This window comes from Oncorhynchus keta, chromosome 34, assembly GCF_023373465.1.
Source record: "Oncorhynchus keta strain PuntledgeMale-10-30-2019 chromosome 34, Oket_V2, whole genome shotgun sequence".
NCBI classification, from domain to species: domain Eukaryota; kingdom Metazoa; phylum Chordata; class Actinopteri; order Salmoniformes; family Salmonidae; genus Oncorhynchus; species Oncorhynchus keta.
The window spans coordinates 55,621,344-55,641,544 of record NC_068454.1 but is presented as its reverse complement, the minus strand read 5'-3'; the positions used below and the strand labels follow the sequence as shown (position 1 = coordinate 55,641,544).

Sequence of the window (20,201 nt, the reverse complement as noted above, 5' to 3'; positions counted from 1 at the left end):
CAAAGCCTCCTTCACTCACGCTGCCAAGCTTACCCTAGTAAAACTGACTATCCTACCGATCCTCGACTTCGGCGATGTCATCTACAAAATCGCTTCCAACACTCTACTCAGCAAACTGGATGCAGTTTATCACAGTGCCATCCGTTTTGTCACTAAAGCACTAAAGCGTATACTACCCACCACTGCGACTTGTATGCTCTAGTCGGCTGGCCCTCGCTACATATTCGTCGCCAGACCCACTGGCTCCAGGTCATCTACAAGGCCATGCTAGGTAAAGCTCAGCCTTATCTCAGTTCACTGGTCATAATGGCAACACCCATCCGTAGCACGCGCTCCAGCAGGTGTATCTCACTGATCATCCCTAAAGCCAACACCTCATTCGGCCGCCTTTCGTTCCAGTACTCTGCTGCCTGTGACTGGAACGAATTGCAAAAATCGCTGAAGTCGGAGACTTTTATCTCCCTCACCAACTTCAAACATCAGCTATCTGAGCAGCTAACCGATCGCTGCAGCTGTACATAATCTATTGGTAAATAGCCCACCCATTTTCACCTACCTCATCCCCACAGTTTTTATTTATTTACTTTTCTGCTCTTTTGCACACCAATATCTCTACCTGTACATGATCATCTGATCATTTATCACTCCAGTGTTAATCTGCAATATTGTAATTATTCGCCTACCTCCTCATGCCTTTTGCACACATTGTATATAGACTCCCCTTTTTTCTACCGTGTTATTGACTTGTTAATTGTTTACTCCATGTGTAACTCTGTGTTGTCTGCTCACACTGCTATGCTTTATCTTGGCCAGGTCACAGTTGCAAATGAGAACTTGTTCTCAACTAGCCTACCTGGTTAAATAAAGGTGAAATAAAAATAAAATAAAAAAAGATCTAACAAATAATAGAAAGGCCTCCTGTTTCTTACCCCTCTCTCATCCCCTTTTCTTTTTCATCTCTCTCTCTCTCTCTCTCTCTCTCTCATCCTCTTTTCTTTTTCAACTCTCTCTCTCTCTCTCTCATCCTCTTTTCTTTTTCTCTCTCTCTCTCTCTCTCTCTCTCTCTCTCTCTCTCTCTCTCTCTCTCTCTCTCATCCTCTTTTCTTTTTCATCTCTCTCTCTCTCATCCTCTTTTCCTTTTCATCTCTCTCTCTCTCTCTCTCTCTCTCTCTCTCTCTCTCATCCTCTTTTCCTTTTCATCTCCCTCTCTCTCTCTCTCTCTCTCTCTCTCTCTCTCTCTCTCTCTCTCTCTCTCTCTCTCTCTCTCTCTCTCAGCCTCTTCCTTTTCATATCCCTTTCTATCTTTCTCTCTCTCTCTCTCTCTCTCTCTCTCTCTCTCTCTCTCTCTCTCTCTCTCTCTCCTCTCTCATCCTGTTTTCCCCTCTCTCTCTCCCTCTCTCTGTCTCTCTCCCTCCCTCTGTCTCTGGCCTGCTTTGCCTTGCTCCTGACTGTTTAGAGGTGGTAGGCTCTATGCATATGTATAGGGGCTAGACTGTGGATCGTGACGTGATGTGACACACGGATGACAAGATCAAAGAGCTCCATCTGATCTGGTGAAAACAGACGCAATACCCCCTCTCATCCATACCAAACCCCCACTGATCAGTCTACTGCAGGCACCATGCCTCCTCAACACTCACGCACACACACACACACACACAGAGAGAGAAAGAGGCAGGCAGAAAAAGAGGCCCATGTTAAGGCCTAGCGCTGAAATGGCGCCCCACGATAAACAATGGCCCCGTTTAGCTCATAAAACAGGAGTGTTGTGTATAATGTTCACAGTAAAAGACAGCATTTCTTCATTCATCTTATTTACCACTCCCACGGCGGGGGACTGGCTCTTGCAGAAATACTAGAGAGAGAGAGAAAGAGAGAGGGAAGGAGAAATAGACATATATCTATTGCCAGGATAAGATCTTTGGCAAGTCACGGCATGGAGCGAATGAATGGGAAGATTTTGAATATGCCTGCGAGATTAGGCCAAGGTGATATAGACACTTTTTTTAGAATGTGTGTTTGAGTGGTCGTGGTAATGGATGTTGAAGCTGCCGTCTCCTAAGACTGGGAGGATAGTGGGACGCGACAAGCGTATCTGTGAGCGAGATAGATTTGTCCTCCTTTGAATGTAGAATGATATACACTGATGTTCAAACGTTTGGGGTCACTTAGAAATGTCTGTTTTTGTAAGAAAAGCAAATGTTTTTGCCCATTTAAGATAACAGCAAATTGATCAGAACTACAGTGTAGACATTGTTAATGTTGTAAATGACTATTGTGGCTGGAAATGGCAGATTTTAATGGAGTATCTACATAGGCGTACAGAGGACCGTTATCAACAACCATCACTCCTGTGTTCCAATGGCACGTTGTGTTCGCTAATCCAAGTTTATAATTTTAATGGCTAATTGATCATTAGAAAACCCTTTTGCAATTATCTTAGCACAGCTGTTGTTCTGATTAAAGAAGCAATACAACTGTCCTACTTTAGACTAGTTGAGTATCTGGAGCATCAGCATTTGTGTGTTCGATTACAGGCTCAAAATGGCCAGAAACAAAGACTTTCTTCTGAAACTCGTCAGTCTATTCTTGTACTGAGAAATGAAGGCTATTCCATGCGAGAAATTGACAAGAATCTGAAGATCTCGTACAATACTGTGTACTACTCCCTTTACAGAGCAGCGCAAACGGTAGTGTATCAGGCAAGTACGTGCGTCCCTGTCTCTCTCTCCCACTCACTCCTGTCTCTCTCTTCTCTCTCTCTTACTCCCCACTCTCTTTCCGTCTCCACCTCTCTGTTTTTCTCTCCCTCTCACTCCTGACTCTCTCTCTCCCTCTCACTCCTGTCTTTCTCTCTCTCCCTCTCACTCCTGACTCTCTCTCCCTCTCCCTCTCACTTCTGACTCTCTCTCTCTCTCTCTCTCTCTCTCTCTCTCTCTCTCTCTCTCTCTCTCCCCTCTCCTCCTGACTCTCCCTCTCTCCCTCGCACTCCTGTCTCTCTCTCTCTCCCTCTAACTCCTGACTATCTCTCTCTCACTCTCCCCATTCCATCTCCCCTTTCTCCCCCCCCTCTCTCCACTAGAAAACGTATGAGTTTGAATGATTGATTAGGACACATGCTCCACGCTGCTATAAGTCATTATTTGTTCAGGTGAGTGTCAACACGGCGTGCTATGAAACAGATACTAGAGGCATTAAACAACAATCGGACCTTAAAAGACGCCCTCCTCGCTAAAATAACACGCTCTCACGAGTCTCGGCACAAGACAAATGCTCCCGAAAATCTGACTTCACTAGTTTATAGCACACACATTTTTCATTCTCCAGCTAGGCAAAATTCTAGTGGTGGCCTTGTTTTAACTAATGCGTGTGGCTTGTAGCTTAATTAGACAGCTATGAATCTGGGACTGAGCACCCAACTCTGACCTGGAAGTATATAGGCCTATGTAATGCACCGTTGGCCTCTGTGGAGAAGAGCTCTTTCCCATCAACTATGCCTCATGTCATCGCACAAAGACTGGCACGTCGGGCGGAGGAACAGAGGGAACGAGAGATACAAGGGAGAGATGGCTTGTGAGAAAGGGAAACTGGGTTTTAAGAGATGGGCGTGGAAGAAAGATGAGGAATAACGGAGAAGAGGAGTTAGAGGCATATAGCCAGGTAGGAGGTCAAGTCTGATCTAGCTTTTCATTTAGCCTACAGTATTCCTGTTGGCCCTGGCTAAGTGGTGGGAGACCAGGGCAACTCTACTCTCCCCACTGGCCTGGTGTGTGTGTGTGTGTGTGTGTGTGTGTGTGTGTGTGTGTGTGTGTGTGTGTGTGTGTGTGTGTGTGTGTGTGTGTGTGTGTGTGTGTGTGTGTGTGTGTGTGTGTGTGTGTGTGTGTGTGTGTGTGTGTGTGTGTGTGTGTGTGTGTGCGTGCGTGCGTGCGTGCGTGCGTGCGTGCGTGCGTGCGTGCGTGTGCGGACTGTAACAGAATTTCTCCAGTCCTCTGGGCCCTGGTGCAAAGCAGAGAATAAATGGTGGAGGTGGCAGGCCTGGACAGAAAAATCAATGCCTGCTTATACAGACATGACACGCCAGGAGCCCCAGCAATCTCTGCGTGTGTGTGTGCTCCTACTTCCTCCCTTCCCTACTTTACAGTCTTGGGTTTCTTACCTTTTACCTCAGCTTTGGGACTAAATAACTCTCTTATTTTTTCCCCTCCCTCCCTCCCCCTCCCTCCCTCCTCCCTCCCTCCCTCCCTCCCTCCCTCCCTCCCTCCCTCCCTCGTAGGAAGTTTGAGTGTGATCTGTGCGACCGGTCGTTCAGTGAGAAGTGGGCTCTGAACAACCACATGAAGCTGCATACGGGGGACAAGCCCCATAAGTGTGCCTGGCCATCCTGCCACTACGCCTTCCTCACCCTGTCTGCCATGAAAGACCACTACAGGACACACACAGGTGAGATGCAACACCCCCCCCCACACACACACATTGTCTACTGTACTGTACTGTACTGTACACACACACCAATACCAATACATGCAGTGAATGACTACATGTCCACACAGGTGAGACACACCTTCAGGATGCCTACCTACACTGCATATATACTGAGAGTAAGAATCAGTCAGAAATGAACAAAGTGCCTGTTTGGTGTGGCCAGACTGTTTGCTATAGGTGTCAGTCCGTCAGTCAACCTACTCCTTGACTCCCTTTTAAAGGCAATGACTAAAGCGAGCAGAAGGCAGGACGGCAGGCACGGGGGGCTGGTCTCGGTATGACAGGCTGAGTGAGCGCCAGCAGGAGAACGGTCCATCCGTCACGCGGGCCCCTCTCGCAGTGGCAAGGCGCCACCGACATAATTAGACCTTTTTTATTTTCATTTGTTTCCCCGAGAACCGTCAGCCGGGGCCCGACCGTCACTCTGCTCCAAGCGCCTAGGTGTCACTTGAGAGAGAGGGGTAGGGAGAGGGAGAGAGAGGTAGGATGAGAGAGATAGCGGTAGGGAGGGAGAGAGAGAGAGAGGGAGAGGAGAGAGAGAGAGAGAGAGAGAGAGAGAGAGAGAGAGAGAGAGTAGGAGAGAGAGAGAGAGAGAGGGTAGGGAGAGAGAGAGAGAGGGGTAGGGAGAAAGAGAGAGGGTTAGGGAGAGAGAGAGGGGTCGGGAGAGAGAGAGAGGGGTCGGGAGAGAGAGAGAGGGGTAGAGAGAGAGAGAGGTAGGGAGAGAGAGAGAGAGAGAGAGAGAGAGAGAGAGAGAGAGAGAGAGGGGTAGGGAGGAAGAGAGAGGGGTAGAGAGAGAGAGAGAGAGACACACGACTGAGGCCCTGATTAGTGACACCCAGAGAGCTAACTCAATTTACAGCTCCATGATGCAACACTTCTATTAATGGGCAGACGGGGACTGGGGGGGTGACAGAGGCAGACATTGGCGTATCATCGGTGACATATAGCTGGAGATCTCTGATACTTGTCTGGGGTGGGTTGTGTGTGTAGCAGGCGGGATGAGGACAGATCGGACCACTGGTGGGGGGTGTTCAGGAAAGTAGCGCGTGCCTGCGTTTGAGTGTGTGTCAGCATCGATGCCCAAGATAATGTCGCGCAACAAGATAATGTAGCGCAACAATTTCAAGGTGTGTGAATAGTTGGTAGCTGCACTTTTATGTTGTGCCGAACAGTGTTTGAGATATGCGACAGCACTAATCATGAAATGGAATTCTGTCTTTTAAATAGGGTATGTTCTCAGTCCTGTTTGCATTTGAATATTTTCCATTGTGTCGAGAGACAATGAGTCTCTATAAAACACACTTGTGCTGCCACCATTTCTCTGACTGGGACTGTGACGTGAGCAGGCGTCTTGAGGGACTTCCTGCTTTTCCTCTGTGTGTGATCACCTCCCACTCCTGGGCCTGCAATCATGTCCCCAACTGGATTCATTGTTCTGGGGCTGATTTGTGTGTTTTCTATGTTAATCACTCTCCTCACACCCCCCAATGTCTGAGCTGAGGAGGAAGAGGAGGAGGAGGGGGTTAGGAGGAGGGGAGGTAGCGTCAGCCGCCAGGGTAATTTGTAACGGCTGATGAATGAGCGTCTCAAATAAATAAATAAATCAGACATGTCCCAACCCGCCCCAGCCTTTTCCCCAGCTCTTCCGCAGAGGGACCGCGGCAGTGCCGTTTGCTGCGACAGGGCCACAATTGATTTCCTCATTGCCTCAGTTTGTCGCTTAATCTGGCGATATGCTGATAAATCTTCGCACTTTTGTCAATTAATTTCCCTGAGAAATGAGGCCCAAAAATGGCGAGCCACATCAATACAGCGGGTGGATTCTGTGTCAAAAATTAAGCGGTAAAATTAATTGCCCTCCCAACCGCAACCCTGCTAAAACATAACTAATGAGGGAGGCAATTATAGCTGCATGCAGACTCCTCCAGGGTTATTTAAAACACAGCACCCAGACACACATATCAAATCAAATCAAATGTGATTTGTCAAACGCTTCGTAAACAACAGGTGTAGGCTAAAAATGAAATGCTTACTAACGGGCATTTGCCAACAATGTAGAGAGCGAGAAAATAGAGAAATAAGTAAGAACACTTCATAATAAAAGTCATAATAAATCCACCATGAGTAACAATAACTTGGCTATAAACACGGGGCATCAGTATCGGGTCGATGTGCAGGGGTCCGAAGTAATATGTACAGTACATGTAACTAGGAATAACGTGACTAGGCAACAGGATAGATAATAAACCGTAGCAGTGTATGTGATTCAAAACACACACACACACACTCGCGCACGTGCAAATAGAGGTGGTATATTTGGACTTCAAAGTACTTTTTTAGCAGGTCTTAGCATTAAGTGGATTTATTTTGTTAGGGGTAGAGGAAGTGCCAGACGAGTAAGAATAGTATTAATAGACCTGTTGAAAATGGCGCAAAGTTATGTGAGAGATTTAACTGGCCACTGTGTGTGTGTGTGTGTGTGTGTGTGTGTGTGTGTGTGTGTGTGTGTGTGTGTGTGTGTGTGTGTGTGTGTGTGTGTGTGTGTGTGTGTGTGTGTGTGTGTGTGTGTGTGTGTGTGTGTGTGTGTGTGTGTGTGTGTGTGAGTGACTGTGAGTGACTGAGTGTAATCTGGGTTGCGTTTTTACGACGGTGTGCTTGTCTGATCTGTGTGTCGCCGTGAGCGAGTTGTGTGTGTGTACGGACCCTGTGCTCAGTGTCTTTAGCCTGCTGGATCCCCTGGTGTTGACAGGGCCCCGTCACTGCCCGGTCCCCCACCCACGCCATCCTCCCCTCGGCCCTCAGAGTGCTCACCACCATCGAACGGCAGATGAAAAGCACACGTAATTTATCGCCAGCGGGAATCGATGGCTATTGATTTTGTCGTGGTGGGGTCTTGTAGCATGGAGGCATAATGGGTGATGGAAGGGCGACGGGTGGAATCGGGGGGTGATGGGGAGAAGGGAAAGAGGGGGCTATTTTTCTGATCGGAACTAAAGAGGAGGCAGACCTAACGCTCCCCTAACAGACTGCAAACGTTCCCCCTAACATTCCCCTAATGTTGCCCTGAAGGTTTCAATGCCGACAAGGAGAAAGAGAGGAAGAAGGGCAATTTAAAAGCCCAAAGATTTCTATCATTCCAGAATGAACAAATAGGAATCCTCTATAGCTAAGGGGAAAAGCACCTATTTAAGACTGGTGGTTTTCTCTTCTTAAGTGGCACTGCGTTAGAACACTCCTCACAGTCGAGTGGGTTTAAATGGGTGTAATGTGGGTAATACGAGGCTCCACTCTCTCTGTGGATTCAATAAAAGCTGTTATCCGAAGTGAAAAACACTACTTTCCCTCTGCATGAAGTTGCCACCTCGATGCATTATCAATGCACAGTGGAAGTTCAAACTTTGGGATTGAGACCAGCAGTTAAGTGACAGTGATAGTGTGTGTGTGCTTGCGTGTGCATGGCTTTGCGCTAGCGTGCACGTGCTGCAAGTGTCTGTCTGCATGTGTGCATGCCTGTGTGTGTGCTACTGTACCCACATGAGAAATGTATATTTTGCGGACATTACTGTAGTATATACTACAGTGTTTTTTGATGTTGTTGCGGATAATACTGCATAATTTACTATAGTATTCTGCAGTATACCGCAACATTATATAGTAAGTACTACACATGATCGAGGGATACTACAGTGTGTAGTATAGTATTCTACAGTATATAGTTTACTACCGAACTCTATAGTAAGTACTGTAGTATTCTATAGTAAACTGTAGTATTTTTTTAATGTGGGTAGCTACAGCATGTGCCTTCTGTCCTGCAGGCAGACAGGCCAGAGCTCTGAACACTAATCAGAGTTCTTCCCTGCTGAGTGGAGCTGGCGTAATTAACAATGGGCAACAACAGGCTGGCACTGAGACACAGCACCATACTAAGCCTCTGTTATATATCGCTGTATTAACACCTGTAGGTTTAAGCTAAAAAAGAAGATGTTATATCACACAATAGTACGGTGCTCCTGGAGCAAATTAGGGTTAAGTGCCTCGCTCAAGGACACACCGACAGATTTTTTTAGTTTGACGGCTCGGGTATTTGAACCAGCAAACGTTTGGTTACTGGGCCCAACGCTCGCCGAACATAAGGAATTGTTTTAAGATGGTCATAAAATGTATAATGTAGGATCCCTGTAGGTCTAAAAACATATATATAAATATGTACAAAAATGATTTGCTAAAACATTGAATTTGGCATTTCCTGCGAAAGCCCGTAGAAACACATTGAATAACACATTCATTAGTACAGTCGTGGCAGAAGTTTTGAGAATGACACAAATATTAATTTCCACAAAGTTTGCAGCTTCAGTGTCTTTAGATATTTTTGTCAGACGTTACTATGGAATACTGAAGTATAATTACAAGCATTTCATAAGTGTCAAAGGCTTTTATTGACAATTACATGAAGTTAATGCAGAGTCCATATTTGCAGTGTTGACCCTTCTTTTTCAAGACCTCTGCAATCCGCCCTGGCATGATGTCAATTAACTTCAGGGCCACATGGCAGCCCATTCTTGCATAATCAATGCTTGGAGTTTGTCAGAATTTGTGGGGTTTTGTTTGTCCCACCTGCCTCTTGAGGATTGACCACAAGTTCTCAATGGGATTAAGGTCTGGGGAGTTTCCTGGCCATGGACCCAAAATATTGATGTTTTGTTCCCCGAGCCACTTAGTTATCACTTTTGACCTATGGTGAGGTGCTCCATCATGCTGGAAAAGGCATTGTTCGTCACCAAACTGTTCCTGGATGGTTGGGAGAAGTTGTTCTCGGAGGATGTGTTGGTACCATTCTTTATTCATGGCTGTGTTCTTTGGCTAAATTGTGAGTGAGCCCACTCCCTTGGCTGAGAAGCAACCCCACACATGAATGGTCTCAGGATGCTTTATTGTTGGCATGACACAGGACTGATGGTAGCGCTCACCTTGTCTTCTCCGGACAAGCTTTTTTTTCGGATGCCCCAAACAATCGGAAAGGGGATTCATCAGAGAAAATTACTTTACCCCAGTCCTCAGCAGTCCAATCCCTGTACCTTTTGCAGAATATGAGGTTTTTCCTGGAGAGAAGTGGCTTCTTTGCTGCCCTTCTTGACATCAGGCCATCCTCCAAAAGTCTTCGCCTCACTGTGCATGCAGATGCACCCACACCTGCCTGCTGCCATTCCTGAGCAAGCTCTGTACTGGTGGTGCCCCAGCTGAATCAACTTTAGTAGACGGTCCTGGCGTTTGCTGTACTTTCTTGGGTGCCCTGAAGCCTTCTTCACAACAATTGATCCGGTCTCCTCGAAGTTCTTGATGATCCGATAAATGGTTGATTGAGGTGCAATCTTACTGGCAGCAATATTCTTGCCTGTGAAGCCCTTTTTGTGCAAAGCAATGATGACGGCACGTGTTTCCTTGCAGGTGACCATGATTGACAGAGGAAGAACAATGATTCCAAGCACCACCCTCCTTTTGAAGTTTCCAGTCTGTTATTCAAACTCAATCAGCATGACAGAGGGATCTCCAGCCTTGTCCTCGTCAACACTCACACCTGTGTTAATGAGAGAATCACGTCAGCTAGTCCTTTTGTGGCAGGGCTGTGGCAGGGCTGATGTCAGCTAGTCCTTTTGTGGCAGGGCTGAAATACAGTGGAAATGTTTTTTTGGGGGATTCGTTTTGTTTTGTTTTCTGTTGCGAAGTGTGTCTGTGCTGAGAGAGAGAGAGAGAGAGAGAGAGAGAGAGAGAGAGAGAGAGAGAGAGAGAGAGAGAGAGAGAGAGAGAGAGAGAGAGAGAGAGAGAGAGAGAGAGAGAGAGAGAGAGAGAGAGAGAGAGAGAGAGAGAGAGAGAGAGAGAGAGAGAGAGAGAGAGAGAGAGAGAGAGAGAGAGAGAGATGTTAATGACAGAGCCAGATGCATGGAGAGAGGAGAGGCACACTGCGTAATAAAAAACCCGCTGGAGTGATCAGTTCAGCCCCATCTGGAAGGCATCGGACAGAAATGAAGTTGTACAAAACCATCCCATTGATAATAAAGCTAATTTTTATGGCTCTGACAAGTATGTAATTATGTTCAGCGGTGCTTTTCAGATTTTATCACATTCAATAAACCACACTGGCAATTTCTGTCCCATTTGACATATTTACACGGATACATTTGATAGGAGGAATTAGTTAACTGTGAGAGCCTTGATGGATATACACTAGTGATCTGTGACTTTTCCCTCCGCTTTCATCTGTTAATGAACACTCTCTCTCTCTCTGTGTTGATGATGTTGTCCCTACTCCTTCTTCCTCTGTTGACTCTGTAATGTCGTCGCCCCCCTCCCTCATTCCCGCCCCCTACAGGAGAAAAGTCCTTCCTGTGCGATCTCTGTGGTTTTGCGGGTGGCACGCGACACGCCCTCACCAAGCATCGCCGGCAACACACAGGTGAGCCACATGACGCTAGAGCTGCACACATCCAGCATCTGACATACACACACACACACACACAGTCTGACATGTTGCTGTCAGTGATAGACATGTGTAGCAGTATGGATGACTGAATCTGAGACATTTTTAATTTAGGTTATCATTTCACCATGTCATTCTATTTCTTAGGAAAATTGCATTTTTCAGATATGCCGTCAATAACAAGTGCTTTTTGGAAATTGGGAAAGTGAAACAAATCCTGTTAACCGTTCGTCTGGCAGGCGCCCAAGGATCAAGCATCCCGTTATAAATATTCATTTAGATATTCATAATTTTGATTTCTTTTGCTGTCGCATTTTGACAGTCATTTGCATTTACCCAACACTCTTACTTTTTCTCCTCTCTTGTCCCCTGTTGTCAGGTTTCAATTCCAATAAATACATCTCGGCAAACTATTGTCGGACACACTGTCATCAGTCAATGTCTCTTTTTCAGATCAGGCCTGGGTTCAAATAGGATTTGAAGTCCTTTCAAATGCTTTAGATGACTGGGTCTCAACTGGTTTTGCCTCGGGACCCAAATTGAACCCAGGTTGTCTCAGTTGCGACCCAATATTCGCATCGCGGAAAAGAATCGCCAAAATACAATATCTGTAAAAAAAAATGTTTAATGCTATGTTGTTAGTAAATGTAGCAAATATATGACAAGGGAACAACATTCCCCATTCTTTCATTGACAATAATAACAATTCTCCATATTCTTGATGAAGAATTCACTGGTTTGAGACCACAAAATCAACCAAAAATTACGCTGCTAATGGCTCTAACGTTGAAAACACTGTGATTGAAGAAAAACATTTCAGAGATTCAATTACATCAACAAAGAAAATGGTTCATTATAAGTTCTACACACTTTCTACCTGGCTTAAGTCGTTTAAGTTCAGAGTGGAGTTTTTTCCCCATAAAGACTTTTTAGTTTTTTGTGTTGCTCAGACACCCGTGACCCGCTGACAATCGCTGCTTTAGGTGGCCTTGATTGAGCTTTTCTGGCACAATTTAATTATTGGAATAGTCGCAAAATTGCGACTGCTCAAAAGTATTTGAACGATTTCAACTACTTTCCCACTAGCACTGACTTTGCTAATAACGATTTTGTTTAGGGGCTATGATTGCGATATATTGTTGTCTCATCTAGCCATGTTAAGATGCATGGACTAATGTAAGTCGCTCTGGACAAGAGCGTCTGCTAAATGATTCATATGTTAAACGTAAATGCCTGTGTTAGACTGAGATTCCACTTGAGACGGACAGTGATTCTGTATTTCTCTCTGTCCGTCTTCCTGTCCGCCCTTCCCTCATCGTCCCTGTCTGTCTCTCTGTCTGTCCCCCCAGGAGAACGGCCCTTCAAGTGTCTGCTGTGCGGCTTCGCCTCCACCACCCAGTCCCACTTGACCCGCCACAAGCGCGTGCACACAGGGGAGAAGCCCTACCGATGCCCCTGGTGCGACTACAGGTACCGGCTCATTGGGCTCGCTCACGCATGGATGGACAGATGGCAGGGGTTGATGGCGGGGGTTGATGGGCAGGAGGACTGTGGGTTTAATCACACACGCACGCACACACACACACAGGTCGGATCTCCCACAGGCTTCATCATCTCATCACTCTGCAATCATCAGCAGGCTACAGCCACCAGCCGCTGGCAGGTCTCTGTCATTAAAACACCATCACAGACCATCAGTAATTACACAGGAAATTGTCGGTGAAATTGGGAAAACTTTTGGCAACGTTGCACTCCTCCATCTCGCTTTCTCTTCCTCTTCTTCGTCCTCTTCCTCCCCCTCTCAGGTGTGGTGGAAGTGTGAAAGGAAGGCTCCCGGCGTCGGTTTTAGAGGAACATGGACAGGCTGTTTGTTGTGGTTGGATCTACAAGGATATGCAAGGCTGTTGGGATTGGGAATGTAATATTCAGATACTATAGATGTTCCAATCTCGGTTAATATCTTTAGGAACATCAGAGGGAGAAATACCCCCCAGCTCAATATCCTTAAACATTAATGGGACCACAATACCAATTGCCATTCTATGTTCTTTAACATAGTTCAGAAACACTTTGGCTACAAGTTGCTCTACCATGGTGAAGCGTGTCTTCTGTAGGAAGGCAATGGTTTAGCATGTGAGGTTGTATATCATATTTCACTTATTTATATGCATTTGGCACTCAATTCACATCCTGTTTATCAAGGGAAGGGTAGTATTTGACGTTTAAAGGCACTGTGGGGAGGCGACAGAGGGAACCAAATCAACTGCTCCTCTAGCTGATACCAAATGATCGTTACAGATTGTGGCAAATGAAACGGCAAATTAGAAGAGCAATTAACATTTTTGTTTTGGCCCCTGTGGGTACGGAGGGCAGAGGGAGGGGCTGGAGAGGGTAGCAGCTCGCAACCCCTGCTGGGCTCCTCGTGTGTGTGTCGGAGGAATTGAACACGGACACCAGGTAGTCACGAGGGGCCTAACTCTGTGCTCCGAATCTTCCACCCTGGATACATTTGTAAACCTCCAATGGCTCAATGGCTCAATTGTTCAATGACTTCACACAAATAAGGATGTGCTAGTCAAGACACTGTCAACATTTGAGCGTGAACAGGATATCTCATGATATATAGAATTTGATATACCATTATAACGCTTGCAACTTGTCATTGTATTATGTTTATAATTATATCGTAATACATTTACTATACTGGACAAAAAATATAAACCCAACATGCAAAAATTAAAAAAATGCTACTGAGTGACAGTTCATAAAAGGAAATCTGTCATTTGAAATAAATTCATTCGGCTCTAATGTATGGATTTTACATGACTAGGCAGGGGCGCAGAGATGGGTGGGCCTCGGAGGGCGTAGGCCCACCGACTGGGGAGCCAGGCCCAGCCAATTAGAATGAGTTTTTCCCAAAAATACATTTATTACAGACATAAATATCAGTTGTGTGAGAACTGTACAGTGGCCTTTTATTGTCCCCAGCGCAAGGTACACCTATGTAATAACCATGCGGTTAAATCAGCTTCTTGATATGCCACACCTGTCAGAGCAAAGGAGAAATGCTCACTAACAGGGATGTAAAGAAATTTGTGCACAACATTTGAGAGAAATACGCTTTTTGTGTGTCTGGATAATTTCAGGGAACTTTGATTTCAGCTTATGAAACCAACATTTGACACGTTGTGTTTATATTTTTGTTCAGTATATATTGTTTAATCCTATATTGGTATAAAATAGTAGATGTGTCGCTGACATCTATGAAATCCTCAATGCAACTTCTTTACCTTATCCTCAAATGAATGTGAAATATATACTTTTTGTATTGTATGATTGAAAGTTCAAACAATTACGGTTGGAAGATGAAGGTAATTACTGTCAGATATGATTAACAATCATATTTCAAAGGGATAACTGGGCGGCAGGGTAGCCTAGTGGTTAAAGCGTTGGACTAGTAACCGAAAGGTTACAAGTTCAAATCCCAGAGCCGACAAGGTACAAATCTGTTGTTCTGCCCCTGAACAGGCAGTTAACCCACTGTTCCTAGGCCGTCGTTGAAAATAAGAATTTGTTCTTAACTGACTTGCATAGTTAAATAAAGGTAAAATAAAAAATATACATTCTCAAAGGCTATCTTACAATGATATACAGTATACCTCATTTTGCAGGCCAAAACTACATGATGACTATTGTTCTCATTATAGCTACTAAGGCATCATGACTGGCAGCATTGATATCCTCCCTTTAATACTTTAGATCAGCATCCTCTGTATGCACGTTTTCAATCTGCCTGCCTGCGAAAAGAGCTACTTTGAGCTAATTCGAGGTAGCGCTAACTTTCGAGGCCAGCCGCACGGCTGGCAGTGGGAGTCGCGGGGCCGGTGACCCTGTGAAGTGTTGGGAGAGGCGGAGAGCAAGGCGTGGATGAGCGTTAATGATGTCTAGGCCGTCTCTTTGCCGTCGCAGATGCCTACCGCCATTCTTGAAACACAAAGACGCACATTTGAAATCCACCGCTAACGAACAGCCTCAATTACTAGCCTCATTACCAAATGCAGTCGTCGACGAAGAAGATATGGAAATGTTTTAGAAAAAGAATAAAAAGACGGAGCGAATCACGACGATATCTCGGCAGCGGGGTTGATTCCCATGTCGCTGCTCACGGACGTGGAGAGAGTTGAAAGGCGGCCGTTGGACTAATTAATATTGGCCATCGTCGGAGGACTGTGTGGGCCTTTCTTTTAGCCTGACACCTGCTGACTCCTAAACGCACACGATGTTGTTTTAATATGACAATTACTCCATTACCATATCTGAGAGATAGAAGCGCTCCCCCGGGATCCCACCCTCACACTGTTCTTTAGAACCTTTTCATATCTGACTCTGAATGGATGCATTTATTCCACTGGCCTGGAATAAGAAATCAGTTCATTTGTCTTGAATATAAATTATATTATGTTTTTTTTGTTTTGTTTTTTTTTGTTAACGATTTATGATTATTCTTATTATCTTCCTGACGGTGAACGAGGACCTCTCTATCTGAAGGGAAGTTTTGAAATAACTTTTAAGTGGCCGAGGAAAATTCTGAATTGAAAATGTTGGATAGTTACTTGCTGGGTGGTATTTATTGCTCCTGTTTGTGTGCGTTACTCAATGTAGGCCGGCCATACACCATGCGTTACTGTAGGCCGGCCATACACCATGCGTTACTGTAGGCCGGCCATACACCATGCGTTACTGTAGGTCGGCCATACACCATGCGTTACTGTAGGCCGGCCATACACCATGCGTTACTGTAGGCCGGCCATACACCATGCGTTACTGTAGGCCGGCCATACACCATGCGTTACTGTAGGCCGGCCATACACCATGCGTTACTGTAGGCCGGCCATACACCATGCGTTACTGTAGGCCGGCCATACACCATGCGTTACTGTAGGCCGGCCATACACCACTGTAGGCCGGCCATACTGTAGGCCGGCCATACACCATGCGTTACTGTAGGCCGGCACCATGCGTTACTGTACCCATACGTTACTGTAGGCCGGCCATACACCATGCGTTACTGTAGGCCGGCCATACACCATGCGTTACTGTAGGCCGGCCATACACCATGCGTTACTGTAGGCCGGCCATACACCATGCGTTACTGTAGGCCGGCCATACACCATGCGTTACTGTAGGCCGGCCATACACCATGCGTTACTGTAGGCCGGCCATACACCATGCGTTACTGTAGGCCGGCCATACACCATTTGTCAAGTTACTGAAAATGCTATTTACTTCATTTGCGATGTTGATGTTATTCGGTTGTGGAGTCTCGGTCTGTAAAAAGGAGGAGGCCTATCCTGTATGGGTTTTAGCATGAGGTGGAGGGTAGTTACATCCCTGTGGGCAAACCTCACCCACTGTCCCAGGGTCTTAATGGAGCGGTTACTGCACTGAGTACAGATAGACACGTCTACAGTGAAAGGCACGGTGAAAAAGAGCTTGTCCCATTCCTGGACCTCTAAGGAGAACACCTCATATTTGACCCTACCCGACGCAACTGGCTTCATGGAGGGACGTTTTCACCATTCACCAGCAGGTGTTTTGATGTGTTTATGTGTAAAACACAGAAAGGGGCGGGTCCTCTGCATAGTACTGAGGACATCTTTATATTATGAAGTCCCGTAAAGCAAATGGAGCCGGACTGCTAAGACCCTTGATGGAGGGAGGTGTCTCGGGCAAAAAGTGAAAACAAATTCTACCCTTGCCTGGCGTGAGCTATGGTACCCGTGAGCCTTTATTGTCCCAGCCAAGGTGATAAGGGATTGCATATTATGCTGTCCGGGAATGTCAGCCCGAGACCAAGCACGAGTGCCCCATCCATCACGCATGATGCTGTGTGTGTGTGTGTGTGTGTGTGTGTGTGTGTGTGTGTGTGTGTGTGTGTGTGTGTGTGTGTGTGTGTGTGTGTGTGTGTGTGTGTGTGTGTGTGTGTGTGTGTGTGTGTGTGTGTGTGTGTGTGTGTGTGTGTGTGTGTGTGTGTGTGTGTGTGTGTGTGTGTGTGTGTGTGAATGAAAGTGCCGCGTCTCCTGCACTGCACGTTCTTACATAATGTGGTAACCGTTGTATCTGTTGGTTGGGGTTATGTTGGTGTGTGTGGATTCCAGATTTGGGTCAGGGGTTCCGAGATTACAAACACGGTAGACTTCGTCGAAATACGGTGTAAAAATGTTGTTTTTAGCTTTCGCCCCGTTGCAGGAGTTTCATACTCCTCGAGTGAAACGTCTGCAACATGCAAGAGGTACCAAAAGGGCTGTCTGAAAACGACAACAGTGCTGCATCCACAGCATGTAAATGTATCTCACAAATTGTAGAATTGTTTATCATTGTTTACCACTTTGCCCCCCCCATTTTGGATTGTGTGTATTGCGTCGTCACAGGGGCTTTAAGAGTCTCTCCAAATATGTAAACTCCTTTAAACATGCTCCCTCAGCACCACCACTAAATTGTTTGTGTTCAATCCACTTGATTCATGTTGTTCGTGTCAATAGAAGAAAACCAAAGCGTCAGTACAGGAAACCTTCCAAGGGGAGCATCCTCGATTGTTTGGGGGATTTTCTTCTTTTCCTTCCTGTCTTTTTTTTACTCTTCGTTTGATCTTTTTATCTTCTAATGGAATCAACTGTTCCTCCTTTTTAATCGTTGTCTGTTCATCTCCCAACAGATCCAACTGTGCGGAGAACATCCGAAAGCACATCCTGCACACGGGGAAACACGAGGGAGTGAAGATGTACAACTGCCCCAAGTGTGACTACGGCAACAACGGCCCCATGGACTTCAGGAACCATCTGAAGGAGTATCACCCCGACATCGAGAACCCTGACCTGGCCTACCTGCATGCAGGTAGGAGTACCCCTATCTACACACAGGTAGGAGTACCCCTATCTACACACAGGTAGGAGTACCCCTATCTACACACAGGTAGGAGTACCCCTATCTACACACAGGTAGGAGTACCCCTATCTACACACAGGTAGGAGTACCCCTATCTACACACAGGTAGGAGTACCCCTATCTACACACAGGTAGGAGTACCCTATCTACACACAGGTAGGAGTACCCCTATCTACACACAGGTAGGAGTACCCCTATCTACACACAGGTAGGAGTAGCCCTATCTACACACAGGTAGGAGTACCCCTATCTACACACAGGCCTGCGAGTGAACATACAAACAAACAAACACACACTGATCTTCACTCTGACTCTTTCCTGTGGGTAACAGCTCCCCTGACACCTCTCTCTCTCTCTCTCTCTCTCTCTCTCTCTCTCTCTCTCTCTCTCTCTCTCTCTCCTCCTCCACCCTCCTCCTCCTCTACCTCCTCCTCCCCTACCCCCTCCTCTACCCCTCCTCCTCTACCCCCTACCTCCCTCCTCCTCCTCCTCTACCCCCTCCTCCTCCTCCTCTACCCCCTCTACCTCATCCACCCTCCTCCTCCTCATCACAAATCTTGCTGCTGTGATGGCACACGGTGGAATGTCACCCAGTAGATATGGGAGTCTCTCTCTCTCTCTCTCTCTCTCTCTCTCTCTCTCTCTCTCTCTCTCTCTCTCTCTCTCTCTCTCTCCAGGGAGTGGTATCATGTGTGTGTAGATGGTAGGTAGAGAAAGCTGCTTTGGTGATGCCTGTAAAGCCACTGACAGGCAGTGCTGGATGTAATAATACAGTGCCCTGCCAATCACTCCTCCTTCTTCCCTCTCATCTCCTCCTCCTCCTCCTCCTCCTCCTCCTCCTCCTCTACCCCTCCTCTACCCCTCCTCCTCCTCCCCCTACCCCCTCTACCTCCTCCTCCTCCCTCCACCCCCTACCCCTCCTCCTCCACCCCCTCCCCTCCTCCTCCTTCTCTATTTCACCCAGTAGATATGGGAGTCTCTCTCTCCTCCTCTCTCTCTCTCTCTCTCTCTCTCTCTCTGTCTCTCTGTCTCTCTGTCTCTCTGTCTCTCTGTCTCTCTCTCTCTCTCTCTCTCTCTACCTCATCCTCTCTCTCTCTCTCTCTCTCTCAGGGAGTGGTATCAAGATGGTAGGTAGAAAGCTGCTGTGTTGGTGATGCCTGTAAAGCCACTGACAGGCAGTGCTGGATGTAATACATCTACCCTCCTCCTCCTCCTCTAACCCCCCTCCTCCTCCTCTACCTCCTCCTCCCTACCCCCTACCCCCTCCTCTCCTCCTCTACCCCTCCCCCTCCTCCTTCTCTATTTCACCCAGTAGATATGGGACCTCCTCTCTCTCTCTCTCTCTCTCTCTCTCTCTCTCTCAGGGGAGTGGTATCATCTGTGTCTAGATGGTAGGTGAAAGCTGCTGTATTTGGTGATGCCTGTGAAACCACTGACCAGTGCTGGATGTCCTCCTCCCCCTCCTCCTCCTCCATCTCATCTTTATCATCATCGTCCCATCATCATCATCATCATCATCCTCCTTCATCATCCATCATCATCATCATCATCTTTCATCATCATCATCATCTCATCCCCATCATCATCATCTGTCATCATCATCATCATCATCATCATCATCATCATCATCTGCATCATCATCTCATCATCATCTTCAGCATCATCATCTGTCATCATCATCATCTCTCATCATCATCTCATCATCATCCATCATCATCATCATCATCTCATCATCATCATCATCTCATCATCATCATCATCATCTGCATCATCATCATCATCATCATCATCATCATCATCATCATCTTGCATCATCTGCATCATCATCATCATCTTAGCATCATCATCATCATCCCATCATCATCATCATCTGTCATCATCATCATCTGCATCATCATCTGCATCATCATCATCATCTCATCATCATCTCATCATCATCATCATCATCATCATCATCATCTCTCATCATCATCATCATCTGCCTCATCTCATCATCATCATCATCATCATCTCATCATCATCATCATCTCATCATCATCATCATCATCATCTCCATCATCTGCATCCTCATCATCATCCATCATCATCATCATCTGCTCATCATCATCATCTTCATCATCATCCTCATCTGCATCATCATCATCATCTCATCATCATCATCATCTGCCATCATCATCATCTGCATCTCATCATCATCTTAACATCATCATCATCATCATCTGCATATCATCTGTCATCATCATCGCATCATCATCATCATCTGCCATCTCATCATCATCATCTTTGCATCATCATCATC

The 20,201-nt window shown here is 46.2% G+C and overlaps 1 protein-coding gene across 2 annotated transcripts in view; it reads left to right on the top strand.

The window, feature by feature from the left end:
- LOC118367305 (zinc finger protein 407) overlaps positions 1-20,201 on the top strand; it is a 231,791-nt gene that overhangs the window by 140,929 nt on the left and 70,661 nt on the right. For both annotated transcript variants that reach the window (XM_052494107.1, XM_052494106.1), the window contains exons 5-8: positions 4,274-4,440; positions 10,850-10,933; positions 12,307-12,427; positions 17,673-17,851. In XM_052494107.1, coding sequence (XP_052350067.1) covers positions 4,274-4,440; positions 10,850-10,933; positions 12,307-12,427; positions 17,673-17,851 — 551 coding nt within the window. The remainder of the gene's footprint in view (positions 1-4,273; positions 4,441-10,849; positions 10,934-12,306; positions 12,428-17,672; positions 17,852-20,201) is intronic.